Consider the following 25,750-nt stretch of genomic DNA (forward strand, 5'->3'; position numbering starts at 1 on the left):
GTGACTACTATTCAGAATTCACAGAGAGAACGTCAGTTCGAATCTCGGTGAAAACACCAAAATTAAGGAAAACTATTTTTCTAATAGCGCTCACCCCTCAGCAGGCAATGGCAAAACACCGAGTGTATTTCTGCCATGAAAAAAAGCTCCTCATAAACATATCATAAAATAAAAAAATAAAATAACTGTATAAAAAAAATTTTTTTCTTGTGATTCGAACCAAGGATTTTGGATCGGAAGCTCACATTGCTAGCCGCTCGGCTATCGCGCCATGCTGTCGGCGCTGGCCTAAAAGTTATTTAGTTCGTCGCTACGTGTATATGTAATATTCGTAGCCAAGAGTGTCGCTTTTTTCGTTTCACTTTTTCTCAAATCACTCCCAACGATTCTAAAGAAGTTTTCACTTCAAAAAGAGGTTGTCTATAAAGTCGGTTTACTGACGATAGTTTAACGTGACAACGTCATAACAAAATGCAATTTTCAAAACAAAATTTTAATTTTATTTGTTTGATAGATATTTTGTATAGATATAGAGAAGGAGGTGAATGGAATCGTGAAAAATGAAACATTTATCGAATTCATGAAAGATATGTTCAATTTCGATTGTGCATCAAGCGTTAATAAGTCAACAACACTAAGAGGCAACATCATCGATTTGCCTTTTTCAAGACACGTTACCCTCGAAACACCCTCTTTCATTTTCTACTTTTTGTATCATTGTCCTATTCTCAACCGAGAAATGGTTCATTAGGCATATACAAATACAAGTATATGAATTTATATACAAATGCGCATATACATACGTATACATATATTTGCTCACTCAAGTAGGACAGAGCCAGATGTCGAACGTTGCCGAACGCGGGCGCCGATTGTGCTCTTTGTCGTTCGTTCCGCGTTTTCGCTTGCAGTTCAAGCAAGGTAACAACGCATCAGCAAGATAACGACGATTGAGTAAGATAACGACACATTTTTTCGTGCGTGGAGCCGGCTAAATCGAATTATAAGACGTTATCACGTCAAAAAGCAAATATTAGTTTGGGGGAAAAGGAGTCCATTATTTTATTGGTAGATGGCTGTAGTGATCGATATCTCGTAAAGTTTCTTTCGAACTATTGAAAGCTTATGCTCGTTGTCAAGGTAACTTTCATACTAAACAAAATAATTTGCGGTTTTTTATTTGTCCCATTCAGTTGTGAGTTACAGGGTCTTAACAATGTAAGTCAGCAAAGAGAAAATTCGGTACATTTTACAATTTTTATTTGATAAAGGCGAAAATGCGAGCCAGGCCGCGGAAATTATTAATGGTGTTTATAGTGCCTATACTGTAACAGCTAATTGCAAGTAATTTTGATTTCGTCGATTGCGTTCAGGCATTTTTGACGTTAAAGACAAAGTCTCAGAAGTAATCGAAGTTGGCCGACATGCTAGTAGTCGTATCATCGCCTAAGAGCTAAAGATCGACTATAAAGCAGTTTTAAACCATTTGCGCCAAAATTTTTCATATAAATAAATATAAAATAATGAAATTAGTTTTCGCTAATATAATAATTTACCAACATAGCTAATGCTAAATTAAAAAATATATATAAAACACAAAATTTTTAAATACTAAAATTGGTCAAAAAGTGCCCAAAATTAAAAATAATGAATTGCAATCCATCGAAAATGGGCGGCCTTCTATCCTAGTCTTCAGTTTATTTTTATTAAAAAATAATACAATAGATAAATTGTTCGAGGTATAATGCAAACTTAGAATCGAAATATTATATTTTAGGAAAATTACCTGACCCAAAAGAACGGATCCCAGATGTATGTGCTTTGGCGTTTTCATATGTCATTTAAGCGTCCCTACAGCGTTATTAAATTATCGTATCTTTGGAATTTTGGAATACTACAATTAAATGGAAGGTGCCCAATTTTTTTAAAACTCAATACGAGGCTACCTCTATGAAAAGTACATATGTACATATGTAGTACGATTCGTTCAGATACTCTAATTTTCGTTCAAGTTAACGTGTGGACAGAGAGACTTAGCTAAATTGATTTTTTCGCCTTTCTGAAGGCAGCTCCATTCCTCTTGGCTGTCACAAGCGACCGTTTTATAACTCCCTTGTGCACTTGTGCGGCATAGCTAGTTACATAGATACATCAAATATTTAATTGATAACAATAAATTGTATATATATATATACTTATGTTTGAAGTTTCTTTAAAGTGTAATTTTTCTCCAAATTACGGGACTAAGCCCGAAAAATTGAAACTGTGGAATTCAAAAGTTCACAGCACGAATATGTGCTATGTTTGTGTACATGAAAGCCAAAACGAAACACTAAGTACAGTGAAAACAAGCTCTGTGGTGTATATGCCGGAACTTTAAAACTCGAATTAGTGTTGCTCAGAACGCGGAGGCGCTAGTATGCATAACCGCATCGGTAAAGGAATATTCGCTTTAAACTAACTACCTAAAATCTACATTGTTAAAGTGGGATTTCCGGATTGTGAAGCGAAAGAATAGCGCTAAGTGAAGAAAGAGCACTAAAAATAAATAAATAAATAAAAATTAAGAGTGAAACTGGTACACAAATTGTTGTGCTTATAATTGACATATATTCATTAATATTGTTTTTACCTGTGACGCTGTGTTAAATTTGTTCATACAGACAAATATATGCATATAAATATAAACTACGCTTTTAAACTTTTCCGCCAATTTGTTTTGTTATTAATATTTTTGGAATGTAAAAATTTGGCTGTCAAGTGATTAACGCCTGATGTTAACATCTAATTTAAATACATAATTCCATGTAAATAGTGTACAAAATAAAATCGAGTAGTCAATAGAATATCGAGCGATTTAGTTTTTAGTAAAATATTTTTTTATGAAATGTATGCAAATGCTCGTAAATTTAATGTACGAGAAAGGATAAGAGGTTTTCGATTTAGTTTATTTGTTTTGTAGTACAAATTTGTCAAATATATTCGGCGAAGTAAAAGGTTCTGAATGTTTTTGCTTACATCTGCTCAAACTGTACGAGAATTTAAAGCTGGCAGGAGGCTTAAAAAATCCGTTGGCTGTTTTGTGTTTTATGCAGCCAGTTTAGTGTTATGGAGGGGGGAAAAATATAAAATTCGATGCATTCTTCAGTACTTACGCGTACCACAGGCTGCTGCTTAAGGGCTCAATACAGTATCGAATAAAAGTTGATAAATTATAGCAATTGTCGAGTCGGACCGGCATGTAAGCACTTATTTCTTTGCCGAGAAATTGAAGATTAGTCAGAAATCTATAAAAGCACCGTTTGGGTAAGGATAATTATTACTAAGTTAATTTTACTGTCGAAATAAAGCAAAAAACCTTGACAACTCTTTACTTCACCTAATATGTACTAGTATGAACATATGTTGTACTTATACATAATTACCGTAATCGGTAATTCGTACTTCAAGACGTATTTTTGTATTATACATAATTTTACCAACAACCTCAGTAGGGTTATTAAAACGTTTAAATTTACAAAGCGCGAAATTTTAGACATTTGAGCTTACTTTTAGATGAGCGCACTTGATGAAATAATTATTTGTGTAATATTGCTTTCAGTCGTTGAAACTTACGGAATTCGTGTTAGCGATTGCTCATTCAAATTTCGACAGTTGTTTCAGGCCGTAAATTTTCGAAATTTTGTAGTCATTTAAATGAATAGTTTCAATAGCCACAATATTTAAAATGTTAACTGCAGTAAATCAGTACAAAGTGTTATGTTATGTACATACATAATTACCATACGTACGTAGTATGTATGTATTTGGACACGTCGTGCACTGCTAATGCAAGGTAGAAGTCATGACTGAGAATTTTAAGGCAGAAAATAATAAAGTTTAGTTACAACAAGAGATCGCCGTGTATGTGTTTGTATACGGTACATAACTGTGTAATTTCAAAGTGAGCTAAGTACATGGCGTATGAGTGATTTTCGATTAAGAATCTGGTTTAAATCATCAAAGTATACATACATTTTTTCATTTTCCGATTTGATGCATTGACAAGCTGCCTTTTTGATCACGATGCTAAGAATTAACAAATAAATGTGTTGCTTGTCATTTGAAAGATATGCATAAGATAAAGAATGAGAAAAATTAGAAGCATTTATTTTTATTTATTTGCCTTTTAGATTTAACATACAACAGTAAAACTAAATAATAAACTTAAAATTTTTAGTTAAATATTAGTTTTTCGTATTTATCTAAATTTATTAAACAATCCGGCGTCCGAAAATTTTTATATTTTTACGTTCAGTTTCGAAGTAATGATGAATGAATTAAATATCGATAAATTTACGATCAAAATTAAATAAATATTTTTAAATATAGGCAGTAATGGAGAAAAACAATTAGAATCTATAGTCCGTTGCTTCAACGCTGGAGAATATGAGCTCTTCAATCTATCCGACAGTAGACAGAAAGATACATCAACAGCCTGAAAATACTAGACTTTTTAACTTTTGTTCTACAAGTGGCGAGACTCTTTCAATTAAACGAAAAGGTTCCTTTCAAAGTAAACTGTTTGGTAAGATATATTTCAACGCTTCTTTTCATTTTCTAAACATTGTTTCTATTTCGAAGTCGCCTTCAACTTCTTTTATGAATTCTCTTTTATCGCCCCAATTTTCGTTAAGGTTTGCCATTGCCTACCGAGGAGCGACCGCCATTAGATCAATGTATAGACACGACTGCTCTATTAATTTCGATACGACTGCTTTATTAATTTAGCTTACCAATTCGTCCATTGCCATTCATAATATTTATTTTTGTGTATGCAAAGATTTCAGTTCAGTGGTGGAACCAAAATTTGCATAATTAGCATACAATTTAACTTAATTCGAGCAATTCAAATAAAAACTTAACACCTTAATATTCAGTAAACTTGTTTTTAAGCCCGTGAGTGTAAAAAATCTTTACGCATCGTTAATTATGTTTTGTTGTTAGCCGCAATTCAAAGTTAAGGCTATTAGTTGTGCATGTATTAGTATGTACTGAATTGCAGTAGTTTATTTTTTTCATCGTATTTACAATACTTAGAAACTCTGCAGTGTGAAAAGAAATCACAAAGCACATCTAATCGATGAAGGCAAATAAAATTTAAATGAAAATCAAAATAAATGCGCGCCTTTCATAAACCGTTTCGCTGTGCTTTTCTTTTAGTGTGAATAGAGTTTTCTTTTTTGATACCGCACTTTACTCAATCTGTGTTTATAATTACTTCTAGTAGTAATGATAATTAAGGTTTGAATTAAAAAAATTTTTTTTTTCGGCGGTCATCTTGTTGTACTTGAACTTTTTTAATTTACTTACACAAAAGCTATTAAGCCATTAAACTAGTTGGAATGCTCATATTACATAAAATAGTGACGCGTTCATGTACGCTGTCTAATTTGTGTCGTCCGTGACTTTATTATTTTCATTACACTTATTAAATAAAAAAACAAAAGACTCAAGCTACGAATAATAAAAAAAGGAAGAAGTTTAAAAGCGTGACATCTATTTCTCTTCACATTAATGGAGTTTTGCAATTAACGATTTTTATTTTTTAACTTTTTTACCACTAAGCCGAACCAGCGACATCGACAGCAACAGCAACGGTTACAACTATGAAAGCGGTTTTAATTTAGCCATAACGTTAATTGGGTGCCTCAATGCATTACAGGCATTTAAGTGTACACGTTTCGAGCACACATTTTCAATGATAATTGAAACACGCCCACCTAAATAGCTAATACATAAATGGAGGTGAAAAAGAAATAAGAAATCGCAAATAAAATACATGACCGTTAATCAGTGAATTAAAAATTAAAAAAACTATGATACATAAATTTTGAACAATACAAACCATTGTGCTTATGATATTGTGTAGAATATGTAACTAAGTGTCTGTGAAAATACTCGTATGTATGTATGTTTATATGCGCATAATTCCAAGTATGTAATTATGTAAAAGTAAAATATGCTGAAACTAAAAAAAGGAGTGTATAATCAAAACATTTCAAATAGTAAGACAGATTAAATTCACGCACTTACTAAATATGTGCAACACAATGACGGCAACGGACAAAGCAACGGAAGTAACAAACGGGTAAAATCCATGTAGAAAATACAAGTAAACATATCACTAAGTATTTAATACCCCGTTTATTGTGTGATTGGGCAATCGTAATACTGGCGGTTATTGTCAATTCCGGGGTTTCAACATAATTTTAATGCAATAGCGGAATCACGGCATTGACCTTATACTCATTAGCCATAAGGATAGAACAAATTCAATAAATAATTTAAATTTTCAGACATTCTTGATATTATTTGGTCGTAAGTTATCTTGTTGTTGTTGTTGTGATGGCAATGATTATTTTTACAAAAAAATTATGATCATATTTTGATGAAGGCGAATCTATACAAGGTGGCGACAGTAGAGCAGTAACAACATTTCCATGTAGTTTGTTTTTGTAGTTCGGTATTTTGAATGTTAGTATTTCAATACGAATGAATGGGTTGGTGCGTGACCACCATTCGCAAGTGCCACAGTTCGAATCTCCGGGTATGAAACATCAAATAAATAAATGAAACATCAAATCATAAGGAATATATAACACTCTAGTCCAGCTTCAGTTTTCATTGCGGTCACCATAGCCGCATGGGTTGGTGCGTGACTACCATTCGAAAGCATGGAAGAAAAGAACGTAGGTTCGAATCACGGTGAAACACCAAAATTAAGAAAAACATTTCCCTAAAAGCGGTCACCCCTCGGCAGGCAAAGGCAAACCTCCGATTGTATTTCTGCCATGAAAAAGCTCCTCTAAAGCTAAAAATATGTGCCGTTCGGAGTCGGCTTGAAATTGTAGGTCCCTCCATTTGTGGAACAACTTCAAGACGCACACCATAGGAGGAGGAGCTCGGACAAATACCCAAGAAGGGTGTACACGCCAATTATATATATATATATATATATATAATTGGCGTGTATATATATATATATATATATATATATATATATATATATGTTGTTCCCTCTTAGGAGGGAAGATTATTCCGATTGCGATGAAATTAATTATAAGAATAATAAAAATATGTGTATTTAGCAAAAGTGGGTAAAGGAAAATAAATTTTAACAGTTTCACAAGTTTGATGAGATTTACCATACTTCGTTCTGATATGTACAATATATGAGAAAGATATATGTGCATATGGGAGATGTTAAAAGCAGTGGAAGAAGAGCCTTGGGATTATCATATAAGTAACAACAGCACATTCCTCTGCTACCACCAGCTGGTACCGCTTCGAATACTTTCAAAGCCGAAGCGTTTGTATCCATTCGGACGACATGACCCAGCCAACGTAGCCGCTGGATCTTTATTCGCTGCGCTATGTCTATGTCGTCGTAAATCTCATACAGCTCATCGTTCCATCGTCTGCGATATTCGCCGTTGCCAACGTGCAAAGGTCCAAAAATCTTCCGCAGAATCTTTCTCTCGAACACTCCAAGCGTCGCTTCATCGGATATTGTCATCGACAACGCTTCTGCGCCATACGTTAGGACGGGCATGATGAGAGTCTTGTAGAGAGTTATTTTTGTGTGTCGAGAGAGGACACGGCGGGTTCCAAGCCCAGCGCACAACCAGCTATCCTGGAATGCTTCGCCTTCTCACGTTAGCTCACTCCCGAACGGGTGTTCGGAGGCTACCCAGAGGATACGTTAGCTAATCCCGGACGTTGTGAGCTGCTTGCGCCATATGCAGAAGAATCGTCCTGGTCACTCCCAAGTGAATGGCGATTAGTAACTTTCCCCACTTGCGTGGACTTCTACACATGGAACCACCCTCCATGAGGAAGAGGAAGGCCTCCTCTGCGTTGGAAAGATCAGGTGGAGAAGGACTTGGCTTCACTTGGTGTGTCCAATTGGCGCCGGTTAGCACGAGAAAGAAACGACTGGCGCGCTTTGTTAAACTCGGCCAAAATCGCGTAAGCGGTTATCGCGCCAAGAACAACAGCACATGCCTTCCACTGCTCCGACAAAATGGTACTCAGCCGAAATGGTCCTCTCAACCCTTTAATGCAAAAGGAAGCCATGTAACCAATAAAACATTAAAAGTAATAAAAAATTTAACAAAAAAAAAAAACAAATTATGTGAATTAGTTTAGAAAGACAGACTTAATTGGTCCGAGTGAAATTGTACTCTGTTCGAAACATTTACATTTGTACCTACTATACATGGGTAAAGGTCACCAGGGGGTTGTACAAGAATGATTGAATACAACTTTACACAATTCCAGGCCGTGACGTCAGCTCAGAAAATAAAAAAAGGAAAAGAAGAGGACAAATTAGCGAAAGCATCCCGTGTGGAGTGCGAAAGCATTTGGAAGGCAAAAAAAGAACTTCATTTGGAGGCTTTATTAACAATCGCGCTTTTACGCACTTAAATTTTTAAATTATTTTGTTTAATTAAAAAATCAAAATATTCACTGATTGATTGCCAAACAAGTAACCTTTGTGTGCAGGTTTACTTTTTTCTGGTCTAACGTCACTTCTTCTGTCAAATTCATCAAGAACAAAGTAACAATTTGCGGATGACGCTGGCTTTCTATGCTTTCCATCATGGGATATGCATTATATGATAAATACTTATTATAAGTGGAATAAAAATGTGTTTATACTTCTTTATGTTTTTTGTTTGTTTTTAACAATAAGAGATTTCATCACAAAGGATTTCCCCCTATTTTAGTTATTTTTTTGTCAATAAAAACTGGAGCACGCATTTAAAAGTTAATTAGTATCCATATGTTAATTTTAACAAGTATGCACATTAGGGTGACTCTTACTCGGAAAAGGGTTTAAGTTCGCAGACTCACGTCCCAGAAACACTAACAACTGAGAAATATCTCCATGAAGTAGATCAAGAGTAGAGTAGAAATGTAATTTATTGTAGCCCCAACTTGCTTTCAACTCTGTAAAATTACCAAAAATTCGCCCACTCAAGATAAAGTTTTTAAAATAAATTGGCTATCAAACTTAGTATTCTGTAGAATTTATAAAAGTTATGAATTAAATGAGTTGTTAATAAAATAAATTATAACTCATATTTATGGTTGGACTAATTCAAAAAAGTTAACAAGTCTTAATTTTTCAAGATTCGAGTCACATTTTGTTATTGTAATTAATCTAAAAATTTACAGTCCTTAATTTTCTTCTATTCGCATATTTCATCGGGGGTGAAATGGAGAATACAAACACCTTTTTTCTCCACACATGTAATAAGGGCTGCCTTATTGTGTAAATACATGCATATGTACTATAATTATATACTTTCCACACTCGTTGAAAATATGAATGTTTTGCTTTTAATAAGTGTTTTTATTAACTTACGATCTATACGCATTATTTGTCACCTTATTTCATGTAACATATAATTATTTAATAAAAGCACATTATTAGATGCGCCATACTCAAAAATAAAATAAAATATTTGCAAATGTATTTTTTTTTTGTTTCCACGTATGTGCACGTGTATTTATAGTATACTCTCTATGAAAGAGAAACATTTCTCCACAGTTTACAAAGAAGCATTAAACATTCCTTTTCGGTCGACAGTTAATTTCGGTTTCAACATATGATGACATTAATAGAAAACTGCCCGCTGAAACTAGGCATTAAACATATTTTAAAGTAGAATTATTTAATATACCTTTTTTAGTTTTTGAAATTTTGATTCTGTTTAAAAAAAACATAAATGAAGTTTTTTAAAAGCGTTGCTTGTCTAATATAAACCTTTAATTGGACTCAATAAAGCCAACTCAAACTGCTCTTTTCCTCAGTCTTATTGGATTGCGTGATGACATCCTTCGTTCATGTCAATTGACTTATGTAAAGGAGCCTTTTCTAAAATGGACTTTGTATAAGAAATCTTGTTAACGGTTTAAAGAATTTATTTATGTATATATTTGGTTGACACACCAAGTCACTAATTCTAATTATTCTGCTTTTTGTCCACATTTGCAAGATCATCCATAGTTTTAATTCGTGTCTGAAAGTTTTTATGAAAATACTTACACTAAAATCTAAAACTTCTTCTGGAATTTGTATACATTTATTTTTAGCACTTCCAAGCAACTGATTGGGAAGTAAGAGAAAATACAAATTAAAATTTTTAAATTGCATATTCAATTATATTATTTGTGTTTGATAACAAAAGTAGCCTTCGCCAGCCATCAATCTAGAGAGTAAGCGAAAATTCCCTCCCAAATAGCAGACAAAGCAAAACAATTAACGAACGCAAAGTTTGCCATCACTTGCAAAAACCGTTAGAAGAAGAGATAACCGCTGAGATTGTTTAAATATATCTGTGTTATCAAAAATTTGTTGTTTTTTGTTGTTAAATTTTCCATTTTATCATTTCTGACTGTAAACTGTAAATTTCGGGCAAAAGTGTACAAAAAGCCAAATTGAGCAAAAAATAAACTTATTGGTTTACAAAAAGCTCAATTATATGCTTTATAATCACATGTTTCTGTGATGGAACATTTTTGCGGGCTAAAACTACTCCGGCACAAAATGAACGTTTCTCTTGCATCGAACTGTCATTTTGCTCTCTCAACTTTTATATAAAGTATAATTTTTTGGTGTCATTGAATGCCTACTTGCAAAAATTAAAAATATCTATTACAAATTTCTGTGTTATTGAATGAAAATATTATGTACCAGTAAAAATTAAAAAAAAGGTCTTCGGTGAACTTACTCAAGCTTACATTAAAAAGTGGAGCGGAACAATGTAGAAACATTCCACAAGAAGCGAAATGGCAATAATGCCGATTAAAAACCTCTATTTTGTTTCCATAAGCAACGAAGAGAAATGCTTTCACATTACTTTCTAATGGAAACTTCCCTTATTTTCCTTGAGGGCATTCGTCGTGTATGACTACTAGTAGGTAGAACCCATGTTCGAGTCCCACTGTGGGCATGATGGAACACCACATAGCAGAAATAATAGCGGTCGCTCCTCGGCAAGCAATGCCAAACTTTCGAGTATATTTCTGTCATGAAAAATATTTTCCGAAAAAACCATTAGCAGGAGCTCGGCCAAATACACCACAAAGGATGTACGTACCAACAATTATATATATACATATATATATTATGTATACATTATAAACAATGTTTTTACGTATCTTGATATGTATAAGGTTAAGAAAAAAATAATATTATACGGAAGTATTGTTACTGACATCGAAGGCTTTTAGGTTACATTATGTGCATTATCAAATCACGAAAGAACAGCAGATATTTTTTTATGAGGAGCTTTCTCTGACTTATCTTCTCTTGTTTATTGATACGTTGCATGTTTAGGTAGGCTGCTAGTTCTTACTTGATGATAGATAAATTATCCGCAACTCAAAGCGGAGTTGTCTGTTTTGGTCCGCGAGTGGTATTTTATTTCCCACTCATCCTGTAAAGGTGTTAATGTATTTAGGTATTTTAGAAGGGTGTTTTTATTAAAAATCAATTTCGTGAATAAAATATGGCATTATTCGCGCTGCATGTCGTGACTAGCCGATGAAAAAACTAATAGCTCTAGATATCTTGTAAAAAAAATTCTAAAAATAGTAAAGGACTTTGATTCAAAATTACAAGAATAATTGGCTGTTTTTATACATCGTGGGACACCTTCATAAATAATTACGCCTATTTAAGATACAATATATTATAACATGTGTTGGAGCCAACTTGCAATTCAACCTGTGTACTGTTAACTCGAAATTTTAAATAGCGCGCCAACGAAATCGCGATGACGGCGCCGAGTGATTTTTCCCTAAGTTTTTTTGGTGAATAACTAGGCTATCTTTAAACATACATGAACATGCTTCTATTCTTTTGTTTCTTTCAACTAATGTGATTGTTAATACGCCTCCTAACATGAAGAGAACATTATTTTCTTATTTCGAGCGCCTTGATCCAGAATCAGAACCAAAAATAAAAAAGAAGGAAAAACAGGTAAAGTTAAAAATTTGTATCCAAGAACAGTCAGTGTACAGTTGGTGCTCAAATTAATAGAATCACTATGAAAAATTCAAGTTTCAGCCATTTAACTGATAATAATCAAAGAATAGTCTATTTTTAATATGTTGTTTATTAAATTTCTATAATACGACAAAAACAATATTCAAACCAGTCTTTTATTAAAAAAATATCAAAAAAAAAATCAGAAAATCAATATTTCGCGTGAGCACCTCGTGCAGCAATTAAAACCGGAATCCTTTTGGGTATGCTTTCAACGCATTTTAAGCAGTTTGTTTTTATTTGGTCGTCATTTTTCCAAATATTTTGCAGTCTTTCGCTCAGTTGTTCTTTATTTGTAATATTATCTTTCGATATTTCTGTCTTTGTTGACTCTTAAAGGTTCTCAATTGGATTGAGGTCTGGTGAGTTTCCTGGCCAATTAAGAACCTGAATTTTTTGCTCTTCCAAAAAGCTGCTCACAAAAAGCCAAATATATCGAACGGTAATTTCGACAAAGCAATGATTGCTACAATGTTTCACATTATACAAAAAAGTAGCATTTCCTAACATTTTTGCAAACTACACGTCATTAAACTCGGCAATTTGTTCCTCTACAGTATGATTCTAATAATTTGAGCACCCACTGTAAGTAAAAAGTTAACGTTTTTTGTACAAGATATTTTACTGTAAACAATCATTCTGTGTATACAAGTGTTTTCACTCCAAATCTTTTTAACTCGTGCATATTTTTATTATAACTCAACATGCAGAGCTTGACAAAAAAATTATCGTTTCAAAGAAAATGGCTTGAGGAATTTTATTGGTTGGCATATTCTGCCAAAGAAAACGGTGCATACTGTAAGTATTGCATAGCTTTTGGCATAAAAACCGGTGGAATAGGCAATGTAAGTCTAGGGAAACTCATCAAAAAGCCGTTTAATACTTGGAAACACGCAAAAGAAACTTTTCGAAACCACGAAAACCTTGATTACCATAAAAAATCCGTTGTCGGTATTGAAAATTTACGTGATATTCAGCTCGGTAAAACTAAATCTATCGATGAACGACTTGACAACCAACTTGAAAAAACGAAAGAAGAAAATCATGAGAGACTGAAACATATAGTTAGCGCTGTAATTTTGTGTGGACGTCAAGGAATTGCACTTCGTGGCCATAGAGATGACGGATGTTTGTACGGCGACGAATCTGACACGAATAACAAAACTACAGGACAATATTTGAACGAAGGGAATTTTCGTGCACTATTACGATATCGAGCTGAAGGTGACGAATCCAATATGGCGGACGATCTTTGGAAAATTTAATGTAATTCGCTTGAAACTTGTTATTGGATCTGCCATTTTGAATTTTAAAAAACTAACATCAGATTTGTAATCATCGACACCAATGTCGAACATACATAGTTTTCTAAGAATCTGTTGCGCCATTAAAGAGGGCGTTAAGAAAATGAATTTGCATGTCTAAAAGTCTTAAATTCAAAATAGTATAACTTTTTTTTCATTCATCCTAGAAGTCTTTTAAAAAATGGATTTTAAAGCTACAGAGTATTACTTTGCGATTCCGTTGTGGAAAATAAAAAAAAAATTTACCTTACTCAAAAAAAATTCATAAAGATGCCCAAAATCGGCATTTCTTGACTATTTAACCACAAATTGCCAAAAGTCCTGACGTGCTGGAGCATTTTCAAGATCAAATTCGTTTTCAGCACAAAAAAAACTTCAAGAGACACTCGTAGCCGTTTTAATATAGAAATTGGACAAAAATGAAATTACGCAGGCCTGTGTAATTATTCAAAATTTTGAATTGCGTCCGTCGTATTATAATTGTTTTTATTATAAAATAAATTAAAACTGGAAGAAAAATCTAATAAACTGCTAATGCATATAAAAAAATATTGTTTTTTTTAACTTGACTCATACAGAATTGAAACATAAAATTTTAGAGCATGATTCCAATGGGGGGGGTCCGGACCCGAAAATGCATTTTTAGTTTCTGTGAAGTTTGTTACATTCTTGGACTGATAATATTTAATTATAAATTGATATGCCTTGTGAAATCTGTAGTTAGATTTAAAGTGAAATGTAATTAAAAAATGCAATGTAAACAAAAAAAAGGTGGATTTTTACTCCAACTTTACCATATTTTCGGAATCAGTAAATTTATCTTCCCCAGGGAGTAGAGGAAATGAAAGTCTTAAAGGCCATTGTAAAGCTAGGCATAATTTATTGGCTCGGTTAGTGAAGCACACTTTATTCGTTAGATGCGAAAACGGTCCTAATTGTTTGAAACTTTCTTACGTAACTATGTTTTACTTGTAAATGTAATTTATAAATATTCATTTTTAAATTTCAGCTCCGTTAATAACCAACCGTATTTCATACAAAATGGCAACAGGAATCTTTCATCTGACATGGCTGGTGACCCTTCGGAAATTAGTAATTTTCGACGCGCATTACCACAATTTTTAGCTGTAAGCGCTAAGAATATATTACTTTTTGGTAATTAGCAAACAGTTCAATCTATTTAGAGAACTATACATGTAATTCTCATTCGTCATAAAGAGAATTTAACTTTTAAATAGTTACATTTGTATATAATACCTTTCCCCTACAGTGTATGGTATGACGCTGGGCTTTCCCACCATAGTGATACCAGCCATACAGGGCGGTGAAGGACGTGAACCCAGTGATATAGTATTAAATAGAGATGAAATATCTTGGTTTAGTAAGTATCGAAAATATATAGTTTTACTAAAAATTTTGTTAAGAAATATATGAATTTATTTTCTTTTACAATACACGTACTAGCTAGAAACGGGGAAAATATATAGTTCTTATGAAAGCTATTGTGCCTCCTATTCTTTAAATTTCTATTTTACGGAATTATCTCTAGAAAATCATACTAATTCCGTCAAAATCGGTTCAGTATTTTGAACAATCTGGGTATTTTAAGCTTTTGAGGTTTCCACATTTTCTCTCTGTAGCACCAATATTATTTATTTGCACAATAAATGATATATAACGTTTTTCGCACAATTCCAGAACAAGGCTGCAGAAGCAACTAACAGTAGTTGGACTAAACTTCGACGATGACCTCCCCGTTTGACCTAATATTTTTCCCCGTGAGCCATTTCTTTATGTTAGGGAACAAGAAAAAGTCACAGGGGGCCAGATCGGGTGAATACGGGGGTGCGGCAGCAGTTCATAGTCTGGCGGAGAGAACTCCGAATGAATGTGCTAGTGCGTTATCGTGGTGAAACAGCTCCTTTTCGCCAAATGCGGCCGTGTCTCCTTGAATTTTTTTTAAAGCGGACCAATAACTCACTGTAGTATTATCTAGTGATCGTTCTTCCTTTTTCTAAAAAATCCATAAGATGACGCCGTTCGCATGCACAAAAAATCGTCTGTGACTGTCTTCGCCTTCCTTGGAGCAGATTCACCGGGAGAAATCGATTGTTGCTTAGTTTCTGGTGTGTAATGAATGAATCCAACTTTCATCAACGACGACAACTCGACGCAAAAATTCCTTGGGATCTCGCTTAAATTGCTCTAAACACTGTGTCGAAGTTAACACCCGCATCCGCTTATTTTTGCTTGAGAGCAACGGCGGCACCCATCCGGCCGACAATTTTTTCCTCGCCAACTTATCATATAATATGTTAATTGACATTCCGGTCTACACACCTATGACCTCTGTTACTTCGCGCACTTTCGTTCGTCGTCAGCAAGAAATATGTCGTGGACTTTTTGAATGATTTCCTCGGAACCAATATCTAACTGTCGTCATAGATGGTGAAGCGTTCCCATAGACATCGACCAACTTTGCTCTTAAAAAACAAAGAGCAAATTACCAAACGATACGGCTCTTTTTCCATCTTAGCGAACATCACGAAACACGTCTTACTCGAAAGTCTTGCCAAATCCAAACTAAGCTCTCAATCAGTCTGAAATTTGTTTTGCCGTCGCACATAGGTAGATTTTGAAGATTTAGGCGGCCAAAAATATTTGACTGCATATATCGTCTTAAAACTGTTTAATAACTAGAAATTTATAATAATTTGTTTTACTAATCGGTTAAATTAAAAAATTATATGTATTACACTGTGTAACACTGAAAAATACCTCAGCAGTAAAGCTCCTTTTCTTGTAGTATGACAAGAACTGTCATCACTTGTTTGTACCTTAATGCGGGCTACACATTGACTTTATACATCAAATCTTGACTTTTCCCAAAGTAAAAATAGAGCCCATATTTCACTAGTATTTGCATAAAAGTTACCTTAATCGATTTTGAAAAAATTGTTTTACATATAATAGAAAAATATTTACAGATATATTTGTTAAAAATACACCAAAAGCTCAATAGATATGTATATACAGAAATTGATTAATTTATTAGTTTTCGCCTTCTGAATTAAGGTGTTCTGTCACATCTTGGTCCAGATATTTAAAGGGTACGAGCAGCTTAATTGTGTCTGGGCTAAACGACTTTGATGCTTTTTTCTTTCTTCTGCGATGAACTGAAATACTGCTCAAAAAGGGGTCCGAGCTTAACAACAATCGGTGGTATACCCATGTCACGATTGCACTCTTCACGAGAAAACTTCCGTGCATAATTTTCTCGATACATCCAGAAGTGCTTGTTGCGCGCCTCTTGAGCCTCCTCTGACAGTTGTCCTATTGGTAATAATGAGTTTTCAATTATAGCATCGCCACGGACTAGTATCTTGTGCATTGTGGGTGTCATCGGATGCCACGCGTAAAGCTTTATATATAATTTAGGGGTATCCAATGCAAATTCATCACATTTAGCAGAATCAATTTCATAGCCACTATATATGGCTTCCAGTATTATTTTAAGCCTGTAAATGAAATTATAATCAACACCTGTGATATCTGCAGCCAATTTTGGGTTTTCGAAAAATCGCCGGCTTGTATTGCCATCATTGGTGTTACCATAATTTGCTTTGGGCATGTCTATAAGTAAGCCTAACTCATCCCGAAATCTTTTTTGAATGGTTTCTTTTGTGGTTTTTTCCAACAGTTCTTCCTCAGCTGTTCTCTTTGCTCTATACTTTTTCACTGGCAATTTGTAAACCAAATGCAAAATACTTTCGAATAATCTTATTCTAGCGTGCAGAACGGATAGTCCAAAATCAAGGGAATCTAGGCTAACTTCATTCTTTTTGTCTAGATTGTTAAAGTCTTTCGATGTTGCTTTACACAAATAATATTGACTAGTGGATCTGGTATCGGTGGCAGCATTGCAAACCTTACCATCAATCATCGTCATCTTAAAAATACGCCGGAAAACAAATTTATTTCCTTGCAGCTCTATTTCAGAAACAACTAAGTTGTTTACTGAGGATTCAACAAAATTTATTGATAAACCTAAATCTTATCGGTCTACAGAATCTAGGAGATGACGGAGAAGGGTTTTGCCAAACAATTTTTCTGTTTTCGTTTCCACAGGTGATTTGTAGTGGAACAAAAGAGCATCCGAACCAGAAGTATCCTCAATTTTTTGTTTATATTTAGCTTGCTGGGAACCATCGCATCCCCAATGGCATATTATTGTAAGAGAATTTCTTTCGTCCTCGCTTAGAGTGAGGAGCACCTCCTCTAAATACATTGATAAGCGCATAATTGTCTTATCGATGAGGCTTTGTAAGTCAGTTTCTGCGTAAGAACTAGTTACCCGTATTTGCGTTTGGTAACATTATTTTTTAGCTTCTAATAAGCGATCGTAACAGGGATAAAGAAAAGGGTTTGTATTACGAATTATTTCATATTGCTCTCTTGTTAAGTCTGCTTCTACAAACATAGCTAAGGTTGCATGTGGTGTCAATATATTACCTCTCCCCGGGCTTGTTGATTCTTTATATGCACTTTTGTTTTTTGCTGCGCGTGATGGTGATTCTGCGATTTCTTTCAGAATTCACGAGGCGTCCCTCTGCCCTTTTGCTATTAGAGTGGATTGCGCAGCATGTATAATAAATGTATCTTCTACCATGGAACGGACTTCTTCCGTTTTCCTACGTTTACTTCGCTCACTACACTTTTCGAATGATTTCAATGGACGGCCAGGGCAAAAATGTGACTTATTTGGAATTTCTATTGTTCCATTTAACCAATACTGGTCAGCTTTTAGAAAAGCATCCTCCTTTCTTCTGGCTTTAGTCCACTTTTCCTTAAGCTGTGCTTTAAAATAAGGAAAGCTTTTCTTAAATGTTTGCACATATTCAGCTGAATATGCATGACAAGACAGCAGGTTATCTTCTAAGAAATCTAATTTTTCCGCCGAAGATGTCAAATTCTGCCCTTGCATTTGATTTTAGAGATATTGCATGATGAGCTGGCAATACCTAAGATAAGCAAAATTGGCTTAGAAATCAAAACAAATACAATAATTTTTATATTGACTTTAGACAAGCGTGTATCAAACCCTTTATATGACCCTCTATCTGCAAGTATCTGCAGCTAACTTTTATGCACGTGGCGAGCTATTTGCACCAGGTATCATGTTCAACACTAACTTTCACTTGGACGGACTTGGAAATATATATTACCAAACCGGGTTTTCAAAACCAAAAAACACAAAAAAAAAAATAAATTATACCCTAAATGAAATAGGCACCACTTATCCATTTATAACTATTAAAATCACAAACACCATTACCAAATGATAATATTCACCTAAAATATCATAATCCCTCACGATTACTCAGCTCGGTAACTTAAATCCGTAAATATTCGCGTTAAAACATACGATTTTACAACGGTTAAACAAAAACGATAACGTGCGTTTCAGAAATAGCTATGTTTTGATTAACTGACAGCTAATGCAAAGTATGGGATTGACCGTAGGAGGTTGAATTATTGTTCCTCGGTCAATTTTCAAGTTGTGGGAGTGCTTTTTTTGTAGTTGTGACAACTTTCTGAAATCCAATTATGTCCGCCTAAATAGCTTAAATCTACCTATGTGCGTCGTTTGATAGATGGCAGTACACGATGCTAAAACCAACTTCCCTCAAGAACGCCCTCTGTCATCAAACACGGGTAGTTATTGATACGCCCTCGTATTCACTTAGCCAACCCTCGATGAACGTAGAACAGTAACCAGCTCATTAGAAGGAATAGGTGTGTAAAAGGTAGGAGGTGTAGAGAATAGGGAAAGGCGGAGTCCATATAGCTCTTCCGAGCCTTTTCTTTGAACTCTCCTCCATCCTTTCGGCAAATACTTGGCGGAGGGACTGATTGAATTCAACAAAAGTTCGGATGGTTTAAGAACATGGGAGATAAGATTAGGTAAATCTTTTAGCCACTCTAACATAGCAATAAAAGCTGTCAGAAAAAGTTTGCCCGTCAGGTAATGCCAAACCTCAACATTATTAACGGTTATTAACGTTCAGTTATGGGAGAAAGTTTTTGAAAGAGGATGATCAATTATCTTCGTAATTTTATAGCATTCCTCAGCCTTAATTTGGGTTTTAAGTAAAAATATGCGCTTATCTAAAAGCAAACCACAACGAAATGCAAAAGCTGATAAACGCCATATCCACTGTTTCCCATAAAGTTGGTCTAATATAGAAATCAAAGCGATCTAACGCTCAAAATGTGCAACCTTTTCATGCTGGTAACGACGCTCTTGATGATGTGGAGCAAATCGGGCTTACGCTTCTTTTACGGAAGTATTGAAATCACCCACAATCGATTGATCGACTAAATTAAAAAAATTTAAAGGTTTGGCACACAACAAAAACCATTATACCCAAGATGCAATGTTTCGTCAATAGCTGATTATAGCGAACAATGAGAATTTTCAGCGAGAGACATTCCGAGAACATTTTCTAATCAAAGACTATAGAAAATCACGAAGCAAAAAGGCATAGATAACGACATTAAGCTCAGGAAATACGTGTGGATCGGCCACACGTTAAGAAAGGACGCAAACATCGTTGCACATTCAGCTTTGGAAAGGAACCCGATCGGTACTAGAAGCAGAGGGCGACCAAAAACCACGAGGAGCCGTATAGTTAATAATGAAACATCCAAATCCTTTAGCGAATTACGTGACTCGTAACAGAGAGAGCTTGAAATGTTTTGTAGATTGGCTAAATCCCAATATTAAGGAAAGCAAAGCGGACCAACGTAGAAGAATATTTCACCGAAGCTAGAGATTCATTCCACTCATTTGGCGACAGCTACAATAATGGAATACAATACTGTCCTACATGTTTCGCATTGCAGAAGAATTATTTTAAAAATGTTTCAACTAAAATTTTATTAACAAATATTCGATACAAATTCGACGATAAATTCGCCATGAATAATTCAACAGTACTTTCTAGTCGAAGAAGAACTGACGTTCGTCAGCAAAATAAGTTGAATAAACATTTTTTTTACCATGTCTGCTGACGTCTTTTCGCTCCATTACAAAAAATTTTATTCAGCGCACAAAAAATGTCCGTTATTGTTTCCTTTCTTACATACTATGTAGTAGATCTATATGTATGTGTAAATTAATATGGTTACTACAATTTTTTGATTCTCATACTATCCAGTAGTAAAAACAGCATCAATGGGCATTTGTACTTGCATTAAGGAAATACACTTTCTTTGCAGGTTCTATAAATTTAATTTGTGTGCCTTTGGGTTGCCTATTTTCGGGTCTTCTTACACAACCGATTGGCAAACGTCGCGCTATGCAGGTAAGAAAATAAATATTGTACATATATATATATATTTTTTTTATTATTTACAACTATTAAAATTTCATAATTTTTAGTTGGTCAATTTGCCTATTTTGGCTTCATGGCTACTTTTCCACTTTTCGACACGCACTGAACATCTTTATGCTGCACTGTGTTTGAGCGGACTAGGTGGCGGTCTAATGGAAGCGCCGGTAATTTAATTTTATATACTTTGTAAACAACTGTGTACGAATGCAATTTAATTGTGTATGTATTTGTTTTTGTTTTACATTTTCCCCTTTGTTTAGGTATTGACGTATGTTGCCGAAATAACCGAGCCCAAATTCCGTGGTATACTATCAGCTCTCGGTTCCACATGTGTCATAACCGGTGTTTTCATACAATTCATTATGGGCTCTTTGTTGGATTGGCGAACAATAGCCGCTTTGAGCTCAGCTTTTCCGATCATTTGTATAATAGCATTGTGCTTTGTGCCCGAAAGTCCCACATGGCTAATAAGAGAACATCGCTTTCGTGAGGCTGTAAAATCTCTACAATGGCTACGTGGTTGGGTTCCAGAATATATGATTGAGGCAGAATTCAATCGACTTTACGAGGAATTAATTACACAACCGGCTTTGGAAGAAGCTTCTCTAAATCATGATGATAAGCCATCCAAGTGCACCAGTCGTTTAAGAATGTTTCGTAAGCGTTCATTTTTGGCGCCATTTTTGTTAGTCACATTTACGTTCTTTACGGGACATTTTTCTGGCAAGACAACTCTACAAACGTATGCTGTGCAGGTGGGTGTAAAAAAGAAAATTTATGTACCTTTCTTCTTCTTAATTGGCGCGATAACCGCTTACGCGATTTTGGCCGAGATTAACAAAGCGCGCCAGTCGTTTCTTTCTCGTGCTAACCGGCGCCAATTGGACACTCCAAGTGAAGCCAAGTCCCTCTCCACCTGATCTTTCCAACGCAGAGGAGGCCGCCCTCTTCCTCTGCTACCACCAGCTGGTACCGCATCGAATACTTTCAAAGCCGGAGCGTTTGTATCCATTCGGACGACATGACCCAGCCAACGAAGCCGCTGGATCTTTATTCGCTGCGCTATGTCTATGTCGTCGTAAAGCTCATACAGCTCATCGTTCCATCGTCTACGATATTCGCCGTTGCCAACGTGCAAAGGTCCAAAAATCTTACGCAGAATCTTTCTCTCGAACACTCCAAGCGTCGCTTCATCGGATGTTGTCATCGTCCAAGCTTCTGCGCCATACGTTAGGACGGGCATGATGAGAGTCTTGTAGAGTGTTAGTTTTGTTCGACGAGAGAGGACTTTACTGCTCAATTGCCTACTTAGTCCAAAGTAGCACTTGTTGGCAAGAGAGATTCTACGTTGGATTTCAAGGCTGACATTGTTATCGGTGTTAATGCTGGTTCCTAAATACACGAAGTCTTTTACAACCTCAAAATTATAACTGTCAACAGTGACGTGGGTGCCGATACGCGAGTGCGCCGACTGTTTGTTTGAAGACAGGAGGTACTTCGTTTTGTCCTCGTTCACCACCAAACCCATTCGCTTTGCCTCTTTATCCAGTTTGGAGAAGGCAGAACTAACAGCGCGGTTGTTAAGGCCGATGATGTCAATATCATCGGCGTACGCCAGCAATTGTACGCTCTTATAAAAAATTGTGCCTGAGCGATTAAGTTCTGCGGCTCGTACGATGCTCTCCAACATCAGGTTAAAGAAGTCACACGACAGCGAGTCACCCTGTCTGAAACCTCGTTTGGTATCAAACGGCTCGGAGAGGTCCTTCCCAATTCTGACGGCGCTGCTGGTGTTGAGCAACGTCATCTTACATAGCCGTATTAGTTTTATATAGATAGATATATAGATAGATTTATGTACCTTTGCTGTTGTCAATTATAAGGAAATGTGTACAAGTGGTTATCCGATTGCTAAAGCAAAAAAAATCCTAAGAAATCCCTAAATTGTCTTAAACTTAAAAGGCTTGTATGTGATATTTCAATCATTTGTTTCTCCGATGGGATTTCGTTTGTCAGTGTTCGCAGTTGAGTGGCTAATTCAATTCAAAATTCCGACCGATAGTTGAGGCTAATAATTTAAAAAAGGAGCTCGCATAATTATCACTTATAGACATTTTTTTATTATTCAAACTAGTTAACCCGATCGCTGCGGTTCAATCTCATATGAAATTAATGGAAAAGTAAATAAATGGATTCAGTCCATGTAAGTCTAAAGTTTGATAGCGCGGGTGCGCTAAACTTGATATACTTTTAGCAGATACCTTTATACCAAAGATGACCCATTATATCAATTATAAGCAAATCAAACAACTTAATTTTAATATTTACTTTATTTAGCAATGCAGCATATTTTTACCTACAACGAAATTTGTCACAAAATACAATAACAAAGAAATGACGTTCGGTTTTTAGAAACATGTCTAAAATTTGTTTGAAATATCTCGATCACAGTGCCACCTATAAAATTTCTCCGATTTACTTCCAATAGGCTTGACAACAAATTTATCCTGCGAGTTTGATGTCCATTGGTTCCGCTCACAAACATACGCGTAAAACGGCAAAATTCTTTACCGTTAATCAATTATTTTGTGAAAAAATATTTGTATAATTATATTAAAAGAATGATGGAGAAAGATATTGCGTTTAGCGAGTTAATTTAGAATAGCTCTACATTCCACAGATACTTTGGATGAAGTATTTTGGCACTGTAGAAATTTAATGGCAGTTTGACTGTCAGAAAAAAAGTTATGGGTTTGGTAATGGATGATTTCCAGACCCACAAGGCATTCTCTTTTATGGACAGAAGGTTTGCTTGAGTCTTAAGAGTCTTGGTTTATACCCTTTATACCCTTTATGCGCCCATCTTCCATATACATATCAGTAATTTACAACGTTGCCAAAGAACTAACATTTTTGTAACTAATAAAGAAAATTCACGGAAAAAAACTACGTTTAAAATAAAACTTAAATCTTAAAATAGATAAAATGAACACTCTTTCGATTTCATTAGAAAATACGGTTTATTCGAAAAAATTATAAATATAAATACATAGATTTACCATAAATAATATTATAAACTTTAAATTTCGCGATATCACAAGCAAAAAATGTTTACGAAAAGGTGTTTAAAATACTTTAGCTGAAATCTAGCCTTTAACAAAAGCATTTTAAGCATTATTACTAAGCGCGAGCTACGCAACTATTCTCCAAACCGACGCACCCCAATGCCATTAAAATTTATATTTGAACGTATTTTTAATATAAACTACTGTATTTTCCAGATTTTCCATACACTAAAAGCACCTATTAACAAATACCACGCGACAATTTTGCTGGGCGTTGCAGAGATGATTGCCACCATAATGTGTGTCTTCCTCATTCATTTTACCGGAAAGCGGCCACTGGTTATGATCTCTACACTTGGCGTGGGATTTTGCATGTTTGGAACGGCCACCTATGCTCATTATGTAAAGGTGGTGCCTGGTTTTGCGGTGGACAATGTGGTCATAAATGCTTCCAATATAGTCCCAAAAGAGAGTTTAATAACACAAGCGAATATTAGTAAACTTTTCGAGACCGACTCAGATGCCTTGTTACCAGCAATGCCAGATAAATTGCTGAATAAGCAATTATTGGAAACAACAACTTTGTACACATTAGCGGATGACACCAGCATAGAGGTGACTACATTAGTAGCCAAAAATTACACCAAGAAAATATGGAGCCAAATATTAAATCGCACCAAAAGAGAAGGACAAGAACTTTCTTTTGACGACTACAATGATCAATTATCCTTTGTAGAATTGCCCGGATTGGACTACACGGATTCAAATAATACCAGCCGAAATTCTACGCCATTTTTTGATCTTACTGACTCGGAAGAAGATATGGAAACAACAACAGTGTCACCTAATTTGAGCGAAACAATAACTACGGCTTCATCAACAATTTCTGTCGTCGAGCATAAAGCGAACTTGCCATCTACAGAAGAGGTCAGCAAGGAGATATTGCTACCAGTGCCAAAACAAACAACCAACAATCTAGTGTGGATTCCATTAATTTTATTGCTGGGCAGCGCATTTTTTGCACATTTCGGAATACGTATGATTCCTTGGATACTTATAGGAGAAGTATTTCCAGCGCCGGTGCGCAGTACTGCTTCTGGTCTCGTCAGTGGATTGGGTTATATTTTTGGTTTCTTGGCTAATAAGCTTTTCTTGCAAATGCTGTCAGCATTCACTTTGCCAGGAACATTTTGGCTTTATTCGGCGGTAGCGTTGATAGGCGCTTTTGTGTTGTATTTCACCTTGCCCGAAACGGAAGGACGTACTTTACATGTAAGAATTGTGTTTTCGACTTTTTAAATTCTTAGTTTATTTATTGAAATAACATAATTGTTTTCATTTTCAGGAAATTGAAGCACATTTCTCGAAAAAATCCAATACTAATTTAATGAAGAAATCATGTCGCCTAGATTTGAATAAAACATCTATACAGCTAGATAATCTTCAGAATTTACAAATACCAGTAAGCGCACAAACAGAAGCCAAGATAATTCAGTTACAACAAAGTGATTTTTTGCCACACCAATCGTCAATTGGCGGCGAAATCAACCCAGCGTTCGAAGAAAACACGACAACACATTTATAACATGTAGACGGAAATTGTAAATAGGCGTTAATTTATATTTGAGTAAATTTGTAATTTTCCATCTGCATTATTTTGCTTGGTGTTAATAAGTATTATTATTTGTATAATTATGTATGTATGTAGTTAACATTGCGAATATGTATAATGTACAGGAATGAAAAAGTCATTATTGATCTGAAGAATGTTGTGCAAAAATAATAATAAAAAAAATATTATAGCTTTCGTTAGTTAATTTTGGTGCAGTTCTTTTTTTTTTGTTTTTTTGTTATATATATAATTTATAATAAGATTTGTTTGCT

At 35.0% G+C, this 25,750-nt stretch overlaps 1 protein-coding gene across 11 annotated transcripts in view; it reads left to right on the top strand.

The window, feature by feature from the left end:
• LOC128871730 (facilitated trehalose transporter Tret1) overlaps positions 1 to 25,682 on the top strand; it is a 52,712-nt gene extending 27,030 nt beyond the window's left edge. The window contains exons 1-9 of one of the 11 annotated variants that reach the window (XM_054113723.1): positions 2,404 to 2,578; positions 5,608 to 6,130; positions 14,414 to 14,559; positions 14,675 to 14,785; positions 20,686 to 20,771; positions 20,849 to 20,965; positions 21,062 to 21,556; positions 24,083 to 25,138; positions 25,212 to 25,682. In XM_054113723.1, coding sequence (XP_053969698.1) covers positions 6,081 to 6,130; positions 14,414 to 14,559; positions 14,675 to 14,785; positions 20,686 to 20,771; positions 20,849 to 20,965; positions 21,062 to 21,556; positions 24,083 to 25,138; positions 25,212 to 25,451 — 2,301 coding nt within the window. In that variant the 5' untranslated portion in view covers positions 2,404 to 2,578; positions 5,608 to 6,080 and the 3' untranslated portion in view covers positions 25,452 to 25,682. Of the gene's footprint in view, positions 1 to 2,403; positions 2,579 to 2,602; positions 2,808 to 2,830; positions 3,307 to 4,371; positions 4,568 to 5,607; positions 6,131 to 11,532; positions 12,035 to 14,413; positions 14,560 to 14,674; positions 14,786 to 20,685; positions 20,772 to 20,848; positions 20,966 to 21,061; positions 21,557 to 24,082; positions 25,139 to 25,211 lie in introns of those variants that run through there. The other 10 variants (XM_054113727.1, XM_054113726.1, XM_054113731.1 and 7 more) reach the window with 10 other exon arrangements.
• Positions 25,683 to 25,750: the final 68 nt, after the last annotated feature.

The sequence above is a fragment of the Anastrepha ludens genome, chromosome 2 (assembly GCF_028408465.1).
Source record: "Anastrepha ludens isolate Willacy chromosome 2, idAnaLude1.1, whole genome shotgun sequence".
In the NCBI taxonomy this organism is placed as follows: Eukaryota; Metazoa; Arthropoda; class Insecta; order Diptera; family Tephritidae; genus Anastrepha; species Anastrepha ludens.